Source organism: Bombyx mandarina, chromosome 09 (assembly GCF_030267445.1).
Source record: "Bombyx mandarina strain Sakado chromosome 09, ASM3026744v2".
Classification (NCBI taxonomy): Eukaryota; Metazoa; Arthropoda; class Insecta; order Lepidoptera; family Bombycidae; genus Bombyx; species Bombyx mandarina.
The window spans coordinates 12000973-12018262 of record NC_143216.1 but is presented as its reverse complement, the minus strand read 5'-3'; the positions used below and the strand labels follow the sequence as shown (position 1 = coordinate 12018262).

General features: G+C 38.5%; 2 protein-coding genes across 8 annotated transcripts in view; one reads left to right on the top strand and one right to left on the bottom strand.

Moving 5' to 3' along the window:
• Positions 1 to 1245, bottom strand: part of aralar1 (calcium-binding mitochondrial carrier protein Aralar1) — a 29083-nt gene extending 27838 nt beyond the window's left edge. For 3 of the 7 annotated variants that reach the window (XR_016323571.1, XM_028177296.2, XM_028177297.2), the window contains exon 1: positions 681 to 1245. Coding sequence is in view for 4 of the 7 variants with exons in the window: in XM_028177296.2 (XP_028033097.2) it covers positions 681 to 731 (51 nt within the window). In the remaining 3 variants the exon portion in view is untranslated. Of the gene's footprint in view, positions 1 to 77; positions 206 to 676 lie in introns of those variants that run through there. The other 4 variants (XM_089729917.1, XM_028177298.2, XM_089729916.1 and 1 more) reach the window with 4 other exon arrangements.
• LOC114245210 (uncharacterized) lies at positions 98 to 13417 on the top strand. The gene is made up of 2 exons (XM_028177289.2): positions 98 to 275; positions 11585 to 13417. Exon 2 carries the CDS (start codon positions 11652 to 11654, stop codon positions 13230 to 13232), a length of 1581 nt encoding a protein of 526 aa, XP_028033090.2. The 5' UTR covers positions 98 to 275; positions 11585 to 11651; the 3' UTR covers positions 13233 to 13417.
• Positions 13418 to 17290: the final 3873 nt, after the last annotated feature.

The following is a 17290-nucleotide window of genomic DNA, read 5'->3' as shown; positions in this document are numbered from 1 at the left end:
CTTTTCCCAAAACAAAATTGTCTGTTTCCGAAATAACACCTTAATTCTATTTGTAATTTAAAAAATTATAATTTTACCCGACGAGAAGTCATTTTGTGTTGGAGAGATAAATGGAACTAAGTTGGCGGTCAACAGCATGTTGACGTAAAAGATAAGACATTCTTATCACATAGCTGAAGTAATATTGTACTTATCAAATAATTTCATATTTCGGTTTCACCTTTCATTAGAGGATGTCATTTTTATGATAATAATTATTGTAATTTTTTATTCTGGTGAGTATTTTTTTCTTCTTAATAATGTATTTGAGATCTAATGGGGTATATGCGACGAACTAACTAATCTTGAAGTATTGTTAATAAATTCTTATCCTTTTTTTGTCCTAAGGTCAAAGAGGTTAGGATGGTTATCTAACAGCAATATTGTAAGCGACTAAAAAACATGATTTGATTAGATGTTTTCGTGTATTTCCATAGTAATTAGCTAATTTTTGTTAGTCTAACGTATAAGTATAAAACTATGACAGGACGGACCGCAGTGACGTCCCCACGTAGTTCAAGGCCAGGTAATTCAAGGACACCGAAAGGTTGGCAAAAAAATTATCAAATCTATGTGTCAAAGTCATATTAATATTTAAATAAAGAAAACCCTCAATAAGTACGATAATAAAACTTACCCACCTCTTGACAGCTGGCTTGAGTTAACAAGGAGCCGAACAAAGATTTAAACATTACAGTGTTTTTACGTCACAAATTTAAATTTTTTGAAAGAAAAACGTAATATTATAAGTCTTAAAACAGTTTGGTGAAGTTCGTTTGCTGTGATAACACGTCGCGATACGTAAAAATGTTTGAAAATCTATTTTTGTTGGACACGCAGAGCGCTCATGTTCATCTAAGCCGCCCGGCTGGTTTAGTACTGCTTAATTAGACAGTAGTTCTGGGCAAGTTCAACAAAATAAAGATTCTTAAAACGGTCGCATTATCAATTCTTTTTTTAACGAAATTTGACGTATTAGGTAGTGATGCGCGATAGTGAATAGTGTTCGAACATATTTTAAAACCAGATATCACAATTCACAATTGATGCAGATTTTTCAATCGTCGTACTTTCATAAATAAATATTAGACAACTTGTTTGCTACATAAAAAAATGAACTATCCACATGTACGTTGTAAATTAATTTTTATGTATCTAAGCGCTATTTATATTTGTTTTTTTTTTAATAATATTTAACTCAAAAGAACTGAATTCCTGTAGGTGGCGCCTCGATCTTCCAACATCGAAACATTGAAAGTTCAGTTAGAACTTATTCTCGCAACTAGATGTCGTTATTTCGATTTTTACCAAGCCGAATCTTTGACCATAATTTATGACATAAGTTTGAGGATTCTAGATTATTGCAGTTTAATATTGACAATGGTACCTAATTGATTTGTTGTGAACGTGATAATAAATTATTATTTTCGTTTTCAACACAAGTGGTACATAAATCGAAATATATTTTTAATTATTTATGTACTTTCATCTTTCTGGTTGTTCCAACAGGACGATACGGAATATACTTGCTATTACGATATTAATTACGTAAAAACAAATTAAATAACTTCATATTTTTTTAATAATTTACTTAACATGAATAATATTTTCAAAAAGTATAGGGTAAAAGTAATAATGTAAGTAGGTATTACCCTTTACTTATATTAACATAAGTAAAAGATAATAATATTTTATTGTGTCAAAAATGTTTTTTTTAAATATTTTGTTACATTAACGGGAAAACTTTTTAATTTTTGGCTTTCGGTGACCCGGTGAAAACATAATATGAATGTTCTGATCGAAAAACATAAAATTTTACATCAAATGATCAAGAGCAAATGTCAGCTAAGTTGTTCGTCACTTATAATATTATATCATCATTGTGGAACGTGTTAACGAGCTATCCAGTGAATTATGAACCGCAACTCTAACCTTAACACGGTCTCCGCAGCCAACTAGTGCAAATGCACAATGCGTTGTGCACGTACAGCTGTGCAAACGAATTCGAAACACGAATAATAAGTTCGTTAGCAGACAACCCATGCTGCGGTTGCGACTATAAACAATTGGACATCATTATTTTGAACTAACGAATATTTTCGAATCAAGCTCACAATTGAAACACGCAATTTTTCACAATAATATAGTTAACATAAGACAAAGACCAAACAACAGCCGCCCAAGCTACCCGCATGTGGCTAATTACATGGAATAAAAGGCATTAAAAGGATACCTAGGTATATAAAACACAGTTTTAAATAAATAGACAAAGGCAAACCGGTATTGGTGGTAGGGCATCTTGTGAGTTCACACAGGTACCACACTACCCTGCCTATTTTTGCCGTGAAGTAGTAATGCGTTTCGGTTTGAAGATTAGGGCAGCCGTTGCACTGTCAAAACTAAGACCTTAGAGCTCATAGCTAAAGGTGGATGGCAGCATTTACGTTGTAGCTGCTTATAGATTCTTATAACCACTGAACACGACAATAGCGAGATAGGAGCGATTGGACATCAAATCGAACTAAAACTCGATATGTGAGTAATTTCATTCGTATTTCAATTATTATATAGCATTAAATAGCTGGTTGAATTAAATGATTGACAGGAATATGAAATAAATAATATATTAAATAATCATCAGTATCATGTATTACTTTGGTAATTAGGTGTTTTTAACGTTTCATTATAAATTGTACAACGGAGCTTTTGCCCAGCCTTTTTTTATATTTTGGAACGAAGTTCCTTAGGGCACGAAGCGGGGGGGTACCCTAACCGGGAAAAACGTCCGCAACGTAAGATTTTTATTAGTAATGCACACAGTGTACGACTTAACTTTGTAATAACGTACAAAAAATAATATATTTTGTTATCATTCATTGACCACGATCTCAGAGCGTTCGTTTGCGCAATACACTAACTCTTATGCAAGCAACCGTGAATGAAGTGTACCACAATAAGTTCGCACGTTAACTAATGACCGTGGGCTGCTGCGAAAACTTCAGCTTTATTTTCTTTATTATACCTCGAATAGAACTTTAAATGAATATTTTTATAATAAGGAAATTCGTTCCTATCCGGTGTCCCACGACACCACACATATTTTTTATTGCCGTATAGGCAGTTGAGCAAACGACCCACCTGATGGTGAGTGGTTACGATGAACTCTACTCCGATATCGAGCGGTGTGATGGTAAAAACGAGATTATGATATCATCTCAAACAATTCCTCAGAGCATTCCCCGTGGAATATGGAACAAAATACAGAGGAAACCGAAGTCGCTTCGCAGACCCAGAGGTTTCAAATGATCAGTGAGAATGGGATTATCGCCAATCCGAACGGCTCTCTTCTTTAAGGAGTCAAATGGGAGTAGCTGGTATTTGGGAACCCCGGCCCAGAGGTGGAAGCAGTACTCCACTCGAAGTCTTTGTCCAGACGTGAACTACCGCTTCGTTCTGTTGAGAACTCCCAGTAGTTTTGACGTCGACTTGGCTTTGCCCTCCAAATGACTTCGAAATTGGACATCGCTCGAATGGCGACCCCAAGTATCCCGATACTCTTGGAAGGTTGCAAGGATACACCATGGAGATATCTAGTGTCAAGTGGTTGCTAGTGCTAAGTGGAAGCCGTAGACATCAATAACGTAAATGCCGCTACTTCTTTAGATATGAGATCAAGTCTCAGTTCTATAGTACAAAGGCTGCCCCACCCTTCAAACCGATACATATTACTATTATAATAGGCTGAGATACTTCCTAGGCAGTGATACCTGCCCATGCCAGTTCTTTAAACTTCTTACCACCTGTACAAGCGGAGTTACGGAACACACGTCTAATCTATAATACATAAAAATAAAATTGAAGCGTCTGTTTTTTATATTAAAATAACCGCTTTTTACTACATGCACGGTATGCGATATAAAAATTACATTTTTTACAATGTTTGTCTGTCTGTTTGTTACGGCTAATCTCTGGAACGGCTGGACCGATTTCGACGGGACTTTCCCCGGCAGATAGCTGATGTAATAAGGAGTCACTTAGGTTACTTCTATTTTAGACAAATTCTAAAATTATTATAAGATAAATTCCACGTGGACGCAGTCGCGAGCACAAAAACTTATTACCTAATTATTAAGCGTGACAAACTTTTGTTTACTATACACCACGCTGTTATAGTTTATTTCATTTTGAAATGAAATAAGCCCTTAAGTAGTGTTATCTACTAGGTATTACCAATATTATGCGTATGGGACTAGATAATATAGTGCTGGCCACAATAGCGGTTATCATTTTAGAGACAAATGGAGACAAACGAGTCGTTCCGGGAAACATACGGCACGTGCACAGAGTATACTCGTTAGTGTATTCGGTTCATTGACATATTGAGAAATCGTGAAACAGTTTACATAATTAAAAATAATTATTTAATGAAGCCAGTAGACATTCCGAAGTGATGACTCTGAGACAGCCTAAGCTTAAACGGTAATTGTACAACCGGTCCCCATCTGTCCTGCCCACCCTTCAGCTCCGAAAGTACCTACCTATGATTTCGTGCCAAAAAAGGACAAGATTACGCACCCGTATAGTCCACACCGCCATTGAAATACGAAACAGATTACGCCTAGATTATCATTAAGAATCGGTGTCATTCAGCAGACAGAGATTCTGAGCTCTGGGGCTCTGTATTGTTACGGTCTAGAATAACACCACGCTATTTTTCTCGTGGTTCTTGTGGCGATAAATATATTCACTGAATAATTTTCATCAGCGTTCTCTTAGGATTATGACAACGTATTCCGACCCTTAACTGGCAACTGGTGGTGAAGGGTAGGTTTGATTATTTTTGCCGCAAACCAGGCATGGGTGGGTTCCAGGTCGAGGGGGCGACAGCTGTTTTAGAACACAATCAAGAATAGGTCCTTATGTCTAAAATTTAGAACAAAAAAGTAACAAGACGCTTAGGGCAAAATATCTGGTGTATTATTTTATCTATAGTGGCTATGAATTTGATGGACTACACGAGAATCTACTACAGGTAAAGGAAACTAAAGGACATCAAATATTTTACAGCGCTCCTTGAAAGTGCATTTTGTAGTAAGAGTGTACACCTCAAGTACACACTCTTGAGGAAATTTCCATAACATTACATAATACATTAAGCTTTAAGGGAATTTTCGGAATGAGCTTTCAGTGGCCACCTTTATGGTTCGGGCATAGTCTAAAGCGGGGACAAGAGATGCTTTCGTGTGTATTAAAATGTTGATAGTAAAATGAAACCGTTTTCACTGTATTTTAAGGTGCCACAGTTGAGTGACTTCGCAGTTATGATACATAATATTGTAAAGATTATGATAGGGATTGTTTAACGTGATATTGTAATAATATCATGAGATCAATCAAACAAATCAATGAATTGTGCTTAAATTCGTTTAACGCAAACAATTATGCAAATAAATAGTTTGCGGCGAGCGCGCGATGAGCGAAATTGTTTGAACTGTTTTATTTTGTTCTTTTAGTGTTTCTTCAGACTTAAACGTGCTTATTAACGTACGTTTACGTAACGTTACGTAACGTTTAATAACGTACAGTTAGTAACCGTTTAGTATATAGTATATAGTGTAGTAGCCGTAGTATATACTAAAAGTGCATAAATCTGGGAAAATGAAATAAAATCCTTGAACGTAGCCTATCAGGTTCCACGAAAAAGCCCATTGAAATCTCAATATATCCTCATGATTTTTATTGGGACGTTATTTCTCTTTATTTAGTCTCGTTACAATATATATAAAAAATTTAAGCTACTAGTTTATTTATGAATTCAAAACACTGGCGCAGCACTGGCACAGAAATGGCATCGCAAGAAGCCAATTGCCATAGTGAAAAAATAAGAAGATATTCTAGACATTTCGGCATCTTAGTAAGAAGATCGAAGAGAGAAATCGACATAATTACTTCAGTGCGCCACGTAGGTCACAGGTGATCTGCGTGGCAGTCAACTTGTTAACGTATGAGAAGTTAAAATGTCTAACAAGGCTCATAAATAAATAGCAAAGTACAATATGAATACTTTTGCTTTTGCGAATTGAAAATATTTTGTCAGTGTTGCATTACCGTTTTGTAGCGTCGTTACATGTTTTCTCTGTATGTGTTCCGGTGGCTACCATAGAACAAAAGATATTTCATAGATCCTTGAATATCGTTGACGACTATTACAAGATATCTTTCCATAAATATATACCAGTTTTGAAAAATAAAATTTTGACTGTCGGTCTACCGAGCATATTTTTCCTGCTTAGGGTAAGATCTTCCCTTTTTCTATCCCCACATATGCTCTAGATCTGCAGAAACATTTTCGGGCAAAGCGAGCTATAGTCTGTTGACCGTCGGCTTCTCATTTGAACAATGTACATTCAAAAATTTTCCTTTTAAAAAAGCCATCACAGTCGGTCGTTGTCTTCAGCGTAAAACCAGTTTACGATTATATTATTTTGTATGGGGATCAACATTGTGTAGGTCAAATCACCATCTCCGTCGTACTTATCGTAAAATCATTTATGTATTGCGTATCGTTCAAAAGATATAACGCTTATAGTCATTATTCCCTGGCCGTAACAAAACATCTTCATATTGGTGTATACAAAAAGCAAATAGTTTGCTCCGTAACTCATATTTTGAAGTGGAATATGTATGGTTTGGCATCATTGTTCTATCTACAAAATATAGTCTTCGATTTGGAGTCGTTGAGACGTCGAAGTCAAAGAGTGGTCAGAAAGCTACGTCAGTTAATTATGTTCTAAGGTCATGCTGTGGTAACTAGATTGGTGGAATCAAAAAATTGAGATCTTCCATTAGGCCGCTAATGGACTGATGGTTTTCATTAGAATGGATTTTTTTTTTTTTTTTTTTTTTTTTTTTTTATTGCCTTTGTAGGCAGACGGGCATACGGCCCACCTGATGGTGAGTGGTTACCGTCGCCCATGGACTTCAGCAATGCCAGGGGCAGAGCCAAGCCGCTGCCTACCGCTTAATACTCATACGGATACGGAATACGGATAACTCGTAATCCGAAGGCCTTTGTAGCTTCGCCAGGAAGGGTGGGCGAGAATGGGTTCGGCCAGGAACAGTGGGATTTGCTGACAACTGCCCGAGCGTCTCGAAAGCAGACCTAACTGCTCAAGAGGTATTGCTTCGTGAATGCATCTACTAATGGATCGAAATCGCGACCTGATCCGATAAGAAACTCAGCAGGCTGGTCCAAATGTTGTCGTTTTGAAGCATTTCTTAAAAACGTCAATAGATATATAAAAAAAAAATTACAAACATCTTCTGTTCTAGGGCAGCAACTTCTCAGAGAAAAAAGAACGTATGTTGAACTTCACAGAAAAAAAAAACTAAAATGTTTCTCTCCAAAGACACTTCCAAGTCTAAACAATTATTAGAAAACATAAAAGCAACAGCAATCACTTGTAATAAAGTCCTAAGTATCTTCAGAGCATTACTGTGAACAGAACAAAGCTAAAAGAACTAGTTTCGTTCGGTAGATGACTTCAAAAGTCAAGTCCAGTTACGAAATGTAAAGGCAGACGAAAGTTCCATAATAGTGATTCTCAAACTTTGAAGTTTTATGGGGCAATGGCGGGACAATAGGGGCTTCAAGTTAATAAATTCTCGATCATGTGTTGGACAGAAGCCAAGAGTCTTCTCAATTTTCGAAATACAGATAAGTCGATGTATTTTTACTCAGATTACAATTAAATCACTATATCATATGTCAAATGAGAGAAACAAAAAAGTTACGTTGAAAACGGTGCTTATTACTGTTTGAAAAAAAAAAAAAAAAGTATAATTATGTCAAGAACTGTATTTTTTATGTAATTCATTAGATAATTTCATTTTATACGGGATTTGAACACCAGTATAGTCGAATCGCTTGGTACGAGTACGCAAAGCCCCTTATCCTTTAGACAACGACTATAGACATTTAATAAATAAAACATATTTAAAATTTTACACTTATTATTTACTGTAAAACTTTTGCCATTATTCAATTACATTTTAATGCCGTTCATGGCATAATACAAATAACAACGTAATGTATTTAAAATTAAAGACTGCACGTAGTATTCAATTTTGTGGAGAGAAGGACAGTATTTTTCCTTATTTTAAAAAGAAACTACTCAAGTCACTCTGATTTGGGACTAAGTTTTATCCGATGTTATTTTTACTGCAGATTTTTAAGCCACTGGCTTAAAGACGACCATCGCCCACTCACGCCCGCCATTATCAAACGTGCTTGGCCCCCTTGGGAACCACTGGATTATATAAATCCAATTTTGTTTGTCACACAGCTCCGGGACTAAACTTTCTTTGCACAAAGGTTGCGCTGTAAAGTTTCTATTATTGTTCGAAAGAAATACTAAGATTTTATTTGTTTTGACGTGGACGATCTTGTTAAGACTTTTTTTATGTCACACAGTGCGATCGAGCTCACGGCCCACCCGGTGTTAAGCTTTTATTAATAAAGCCTAGAGATATGAAAAGTTGTATGGAAATATGGATTGTATGGATGTATGGAAATGGTAGTGCAAGGTAGAGGGAGAAGAGGTCGACCGAAGAAGACATGGATGGAGTGTGTGAATGACGATATGAGAGAGAGAGAGAGAGAGAGAGGAGTGAGTGTTGAGATGTCGGCTGATAGAAGAGAATGGAAGAGAAAAAGTAGCTGTACCGACCCCAGCTAGTGGAATAAGGTGGAGAAAAAGAAAGAAGAAGAAGAAGATATGAAAAATTGTAATGCGCCTCTTACCTTGAAGAAAGAGGTCCAAGTACAAAGTGGTGCTATATTATGTAACCCATATTTGGGACAAGAATAGATTTCACAACAAGAACACAGATTCTCGGCATAAATATGCAGGGTTGTGGTACCTACTCAACCCAAAGTACACACTATTTGTTAACCATGTCATATTGTAGAATTTATAACTATACTGAGTTTATACAGTATTTGGCACGTCTATTTCATTTGCCGATACGGTTGGATTAAAAAAAATCACATACTATTGTAGTAAAGTTACCTACTGAAACTTATTATTTTAATGTATAGTTTAAATTAATAAAATCGGTACGTTGTCACCGGACTGTCATGAGGTAAAGGCACATACACTGAAGTATATGGGCACATAGTATAATGTCTGTCACCAGCTGTTTACCTACAATGGCATAAAGCGTTATAACCTCATTACCAAGAATTATATTTATTCAAAGCTTAATTCATATGGTCATAAAAACATACCTCATAAATACAGAAAAACCTTTTCTTCGTTCTATTTGAAGTCGATTAATACATAACTCAGCGACTAATCCTCACAAAAAATCATACAACTTATCATGATTTAAGCATTCATATTAATTATAACGACAAATAGTTAAATAACAAACTGTAACAGTAGGAAGGTCGAATTTCATTGGGGCAACCTCCCCCAGGCGGGACCACAATGAGAAATATTACGCCCCGAAGGCATATTAATACGCGGCAAACATACTATGCCGTTACGAACAATCTATTACCGACCTAATCTTTATTACAATGTATTTTATCGAAATGCTACTGGAATGCGAAGTGTTTCAGGCAATGTTAATAACGACTGAATGATTTTTTTCGTGGAATACTATATCGTTAAAAAATTTGTAAAAATATTAATTTCTCTCATTTATTTGACAAGCAAAGCTAAAATTGAAATTACGAAAATTTTAATATTGTTAAATTCTCTCGTTTATTTGATAAACAAATCTCAAAATAAAAGCACGAAAATTAAGTTGAAAGACTCCGTTGCATACATATTATGTAGATAGGTAGATGCCATTATCAAAGTCAGCACTCCTCGTGTTCATTACCACAACGCTCAGCTAGGGATTTTTCTTAAACATATGTCGTAAATCGGCAATTCGAAGGGACGGAAGCTGGTCACCGTCACCACATTTACTCTAATCCACAGAGTTCGCCGTCGACCGTCTCATTTTTTGTATCATACATAATTGTTGGCTTACTTTAATCACTAATTGCGCTCGGTTAGAAAAAATACCTGTGTCATTTTTTTATTGCCTTGTTGACAGATGAGTATACGGCCCACCTGATCGTGAGTGGTTACCATCGCCCATGGACTTCAGCAATGCCAGGGGCAGAGCCAGGCCGCTGCCTACCGCTTAATACCTACTCTCCACAAGCCTCGTTTGAAGAAGGAGAATTTTTGACCAAGCAATTGTGACTCTTAGGATGTTTTCGTTAGTATAATATATTAGTGATTCGAATTTTATAATAGCCAATTATGTATCGTAATGGGTGTCCTTTTTTTGTACAACCTGTCATTGTAGCAGATTTTATCCTTACCGCTTGGAACTGCGGGGTTTATCGACTGTTATAAGGCATAATATTTGCCACCCTCCATTCAGTTCTGAACGAACTAGTCTCTCCCGAACAGTACTGGTGGTAGGACGTCTTGAGTCCGCAGAGTAGGAACCACCACTCTGCCTATTTCTGCCGTGAAGCAGTAATGCGTTTCGGTTTGAAGGGTGGGGCAGCGGTTATACTCTAAAAAACTGAGAGCTTAGAACTCATATCTTAAGGTAGGTTAGCATTAGGCAGCATTTACGTTATAGATGTCTATGGGCTCCGGTAAGCCCTTAACATCAGGTGGGCCCGTCGACCCATCTAAGCAATAAAAAAACAAGTATTATATTACCGTCTACAAAATTTAGTACGAAAGCACACCTTTTGATGAAAAACAAGACATTTCATAAGAAGTCTTTCGCTAAAGTCTTAAAGCAACGGACTCGATCTCCACCGTATTTCACATTTAGTACACGCGAGAGCATTTTTGCCGTAACTGTACTGTACGGCTTTGAAGCTACCGTTGTTTATGTATATTGGGCTTTATATTCTACATGCGAATATTGATTTTGAAGTACTAAAATTAGTTTTACAGTTTTATACCGCCATTTTTCATATCATTGTTTTATATTATACGTTTGTATTTTTCATAACATTATCGTAGAAATTGATTCGATAAAAAATGAAAATTGTCTCTTTTTCGTACCTTTGATTGATACTGCATGTTTTTATATTTAATAACGATATCATAAAATGTGCTTTTTTTGCAAACCTTACATACTTCTCGTATTGTCCAGTCGTAGATGTTCATTTCTAAAAGAATTATGAATATTAGTTTTGTTTAGGTGTTTTGGAAAAATGATATCAACTGTATTTTATGCTAAATAACCTAATATTGGTACTAATATTCTTTTGGAAGACAGTAAAATATCGACAACATTTATCACATCCTAGATATATCCCTAGTTTCATGTTGTTTCTAGTCTAGACTGTTTTCCGGTGAAAATCTTTCAGACCGCTATGTTTGTTTGGCGACTTTTTTTATGTAAACCTAAAAAGATGTAAAGTATTATTGGTTTGTCATAATAAGAAAATAACTATAATTAACATTCTGCTTGACATAATTTTATTAAATACGTAATGTTATTTCGTTATTTTCAGGTAATATAGTATTTCGAGTTTAGAAACATATTGTTGTGATATTGGGCTGATTTCTTCATAGGCAACAATGCAAAGTAAATACGCGCCACAAGGAATGGTGGTGGCACCTCACCACCTTGCTACTCAAAGTGCTATTGATATCCTAAGAGAAGGAGGCACAGCCATAGAGGCAATGGTCGCAGCGGCGGCGACTATATCAGTTGTCTACCCTCATATGAACAGTATTGGAGGTGACTCGTTTTGGCTAATAGTACCACCTCATGGTGATCCCATAGCCATTGAGGCATCCGGCACAGCAGGAAGCTTAGCTACTGAAGATTTCTTCAAAGGCTACGACAAGATTCCGTATCTTGGGCCTAAGGCAGCTATAACCGTTGCGGGTGCTGTCGGAGGTTGGCAGGAAGCCCTAAATTATGTTACCGAAAATGGATACCAAAGGATTTCAGTATCTCGATTATTAGCTGATGCTATAAGGTATGCTGAAGAAGGAGTCTCAGTAACACAAAGTTACATCAGTAATTTAGAAAAGTTTAAAGATTTGAATGTGTCTAGTGAGTTTCGGAGAATTTATCTATTCGATGGTAACAATCCTAAGGTGGGTGATATTTTGTATCAAAAGGAGTTAAGTACTACCTTAAGGCGTCTAGCCGAGAATGGATTAAATAGTTTCTATAAAGGGGAACTAGCAAGAACAATAGCAGAAGACATGGCCACTGTCGGTATGCCGATTACGGAATCTGACTTACAAAACTTTACGGCAATTCGAAAAACTCCCTTGCGACTTTTACTAAAACAAGGAGAAGTTTTCAACCTTCCACCACCTACCCAAGGTTTGGTTTCATTAAATATCCTTGGAGTGTTAGAAAAACTTAATATAGATGGAAAAAATGAGGGCAAACTTGTGCACGCCACAGTCGAAGCCACAAAGCAAGCTTTTGAAATGAGAAACGATTACATAACTGATCCAAAATATATGAAAATCGATCCCAATTCATTATTGACTAGTCAGCACTTGTCCAAAGTTGCCAGTAAAATAAGTTTGGATAGAGCCGCTTCTGTAGGACAAGGGAAGGGCCCAGGGGATACGATTTGGATGGGGGCTATGGATAGCAAAGGTTTTTCGGTGTCTTTCATTCAAAGTGTATACCACGAGTTTGGAAGTACTGTCGTGTTGCCCAAAACTGGTATACTATGGCAAAATAGAGGAGTTTCTTTCACTTTAGAAAAAGATAAATTATTAACTCTACAGCCTGGAAAAAAACCTTTTCATACGCTAAACTTGGCTACAGCAAGGCTAAATGATGGTAGAGTAATGATATTTGGGACTAGAGGAGGTGACGGACAACCTCAAACCCAATCAGCTATCTTTTACCGACACGTGGTTCAGGGTTTAAACTTACAAGCCGCAGTATCGGCACCGAGATGGCTTTATGGCCGCATCGCAGGGGATGCTGAAGATACCCTGAAAATCGAAAGCAGATTTAGTGAAGAAACCGTGAACTATTTAAAGGAAAGAGGTCATGATGTAGAGATTTTGCCAGAGTTTTCTGAGAAGGTAGGTCACGCTGGTGCATTAGTGAGACACCCGAACGGTGTGATGGAAGGCGCATTCGATCCTCGGTGTGATGGCAGTGCATCGGGATTTTAACAATGATTTAATTCAACAATAACATTTAATTTTTACACGATATCTAGTTTACCTTTTTATTAGTTCCTTAAGAAGAACTGTTTTCAGCGACGCTCAATAATTTTAAATTCGCCAGTCATATTGAAAAGTTCGAAGGAGAAAGTTTTGAATATATTGAGATTAAATAAAAATTCATTTCGTCCATTCACCGGAACTTTCTATACTTCAAGGGCTCCTGCCGGCGAAAGTTTCTTAAGTTATTGGCGCCGTCAAACCTTTAGCTGGCATTTAAGTACTTTCCGAAAGATCATTTAGTTGAATATCATTTTTGAAGTCTCTACTGTATGGCATTGAAATTTTTATGCTTTTATTATAAACTAGCGGCCCGCCCCGGCTTCGCTTGGGAAGTAGCGCACGCCATGTAAAGAATTTTAGGTAAATTTTTTACACATTGGGTTACATTATTGGAGTTTCAGTAAGGATCCCTAACTTTTTTGAAAATATAATAAATGTAGCCTATGTCACCCGGGGATAGCGTAGTTTTCCAACAGTGAAAGATTTTTTTAAATTGGTTCAGTAGTTTCGAAGCCTATTCAATACAAACAAACAAATCTTTCCTCTTATAATATTAGTATAGACACCGATGATTCTCGTCAGCCTTTTGGCTGATAATATTGAGGACGATACCAACATTTTGCATTTAAAGATAAGAATATTTAAAGCTATATTTTTCAAACGAGGCTTGTGGAGAGTATTCTGCTATTCGGTGGACTGCTTACCGATGCAGTGGCTTAGCTCTGTTTCTGGCATTTCTGACGTCCATGAGTGACGGTAACGGAATAGCAATAACAAAAAAGATGTGTGAGGTCTAGCGTTATCATAATAAAAAAACCATACCCCTTCTGTTGATTAATTCCGGCCGCTTTCTCTCAACTTCTTGCTTTAATCTCATCAGTTGTTAGCAATAGAGTTCAGTCAGTCATCGATGGTCCTGCCTGGTGGTAACAGCTCGTAATGAATAATGTCCTTCCAATCCCACCACACACACAGCATCACCTTGTTGCGAGTTAACCCGGGTTTCGCCACAGTCTGTGAAGCCTGACCGGCCTTTGACCATGACATTTTTCGCACGTTCTTGTCGTACGTGATCCACTTTTCATCACCAGTTATCAGCTTTTTCAAAAATGGTTCGGTTTCACTACGTCGTAATAAAAAATCACAAATGAGTACACGGTTCATTAGGTTTCTTTCAGTGAGCTCGTGAGGTACCCAAATATCGAGCTTTTTTGTGTACCCAGTTTTTTTCAAATGGGCCAAAACTGTTTTGTGGTCAATTCCTAGTTGCTCAGCTACGTCATAACTACTGACACGCCTATCTTGCTCCACTTTTTCAAAAATGACATCCATTTTATCCGTAATAGGGTGACCAGAGCGACGTTCATCTTTGACATAAAAATTTCCGGATTAAAAAAGCTTGAACCAAATTTGTGCTACTCTCACAGACACTGCACTAGGTCCATTAACATGGCAAATTTTTTTCGCGGCTTGTGTTGCATTTTTACCATTTTTGTAATAAAATTTTAAAATGTATCGAATTTCTTCATTAGATTCACTCATCTTGACAGTACGAAAAATAAATAAAAATTACACATTTTGCTAATTTGAATTTGGAATTATCTTCTTTAAAATTTAAACTTTTATTTAATGATACCAAAAAATGATACAAATAGTATAGCCAAAGAGATTTTATTACAAGTTCATACATACTATAATGCGAAAAGACTTTTCCCCAACCTATTATATAAATGTTTTATATGTATATAGTATATTTATTGGATTTATTTAGCGCTATATGTTGTAGTTATAATGTATGTATTACTATATATACTGTGTGTAAGTACTTATATATTATTTGAGTTTCTGTATTCATCCATAATAGTTGACAATAAAGTAATCTGAAACAGAACTTTCAACTCAGCCCTCGGTTGATTTGTGGAGAAGAGTATAGGCACTAGAACATTTTGGCATAAAATAAATATTTATATAATGAAACAGCAACGAGAACTTTAAATATTTATTTTTAAAAATCAGCCATCGCGGGAAGGCTGGCAGATGTGAAACATTGATATTATTTTGTACAGGTACAGATGTGAAAAAGGATAGCTTAGGACAGGACATTCATGTGGCGTAATGAAAAATAAAATATTAATATTAAGAAACAGCTTCCACGCCGTACACATTATTACTTATTATAGTAAACTGTAAATATAAAAATATACTATAATAGATGACGGCGACGCGTCGCCACGCCAGCAATCCATTTCACGTGCGGCTATAGATGTTTCAAAAAAACACAACGACATCGACATCGATTTAACGACATCGTGTTAATCAAATAACTGATTTTTATGATTTTTTTTTTTTTTTTGTCAGGAGGAAATCGCCGGACTCCCACCCTCCACTGGGGATGGAGGGTGGGGCATGTCGGAGTAGAACCGACTAAAACCTCCTGTCGCTCAACAACCAACGTCCAACCCTCGCATGAGACAGAACTCATGAAAAGGCAAGGGGAGGAGAGTGAAGCGTTTAGTGCGGAGCACATCTCTCCCATCACCCTCCCCCTCGGGACGCCGGGCCAGCGATCGTCGGCGCCACGACCACCAGCCCTCTCGGTCGGCAGGCTGTCCGAAGCCCGCCTAGATGGCGCCGGTTTGAATAGGTTATCCTACGAAATACCCCGCTGGGTCAGAACCAGCGTGGGTCGAGGATAGCCGGCCTTCCATCACCCGGATGCTCTTGCGTAAAACGCGTGAGAGCAGCTTGCACAGCGTCTTCTTAGGTCCCCTTCACCGGGCCCCAGACCGACATATGAGGGGGACCCGAAACACTTAGAGGGCTAGGGCTAGGGCGAGATCCGCCTCCCTGGCCCCCGCTCGACGGCGGCGGGCTTGTGCGTCTCTCACGCGCCCCGCCGCCTCCTTCTGCGAGATGGTGCACTCGCAGAAGTCGAGCATCGCCTTCCACGACTCGTCGTTGCCGAGCATCGATGCCACAACACTCGGCAACGACAAGTCGTTTCCTATTTTTGCGACAAGGACACGGCGCCACCCCTCCCATGCGGGGCAGGCAACGAGCGTGTGCTCCGCCGTGTCCAAGTCGCAACCACAATGGTAACACTGTGCCGTCGGCTCGGCTCCGATCCGGTGCAGGAACTCACCGAAGCAACCATGCCCAGTGAGCACCTGCGTGAGCCGGAACGTGAGGCATCCTCTGTCACGATTCACCCAATCCACAAGAATCGGGCGAATCGCCTCGACGGTCCTACGACCAGCCGAAGGATCAGCCAGCCGCCTGGACCATGACTCCAGCACGGACCGCCGAGATTGGGCCCTCCGCGCTCTGACCACACTGGGGCTGGGACGCGCCACGCCCCGGGCACGAAGGTTAGCCCGCCACTGATAGTCAGCGGCGAGCGCCTCCGCCTCCAGGACCCAAGGCGGCGTCCCAGCCAGTACACACGCCGCCTCAAAAGAGATGGTGCGATAACCACGGATGACCCTGACCGCGATGGTGCGTTGCGGCCGTTGCAGCAACTTCGCTACCCCCACGGCCAGGGACTGGCCCCACACGGGTGCCCCGTATAAGGCCATTGACCGCACCACCCCCGTATAGAGACGGCGCGTCATCTGGTCAGGCCCCCCGATGTTGGGAAGAAGCCGGCTTAACGCGCCGGCCACCCCCAACAAACGAGGGACCTGATTTTTATGATAGTAGGGTATTGGTATGATATTTTTTACTGGCGGTAGAGCGTCTTGTGAGTCCGCACGGGTAGGTACCACCACCCTGCCCATTTCTGCCTTGAAGTAGTAATGCTGTTCGGTTTGAAGGGCGGGGCAGCCGTTGTACTGTTAAAAATGAGACCTTACAACTCATGTCTCAAGGTGGGTGGCGGTATTTACGTTGTAGATGTCTATGGGTTCCGGTTCCCTTAAGGTGGGCAGCGAGCTGGTCCACACATCTAAGCAATAAAAATATTAAAATTAAATTATGACGTAATTTAATATTGCAAACCATTTTCA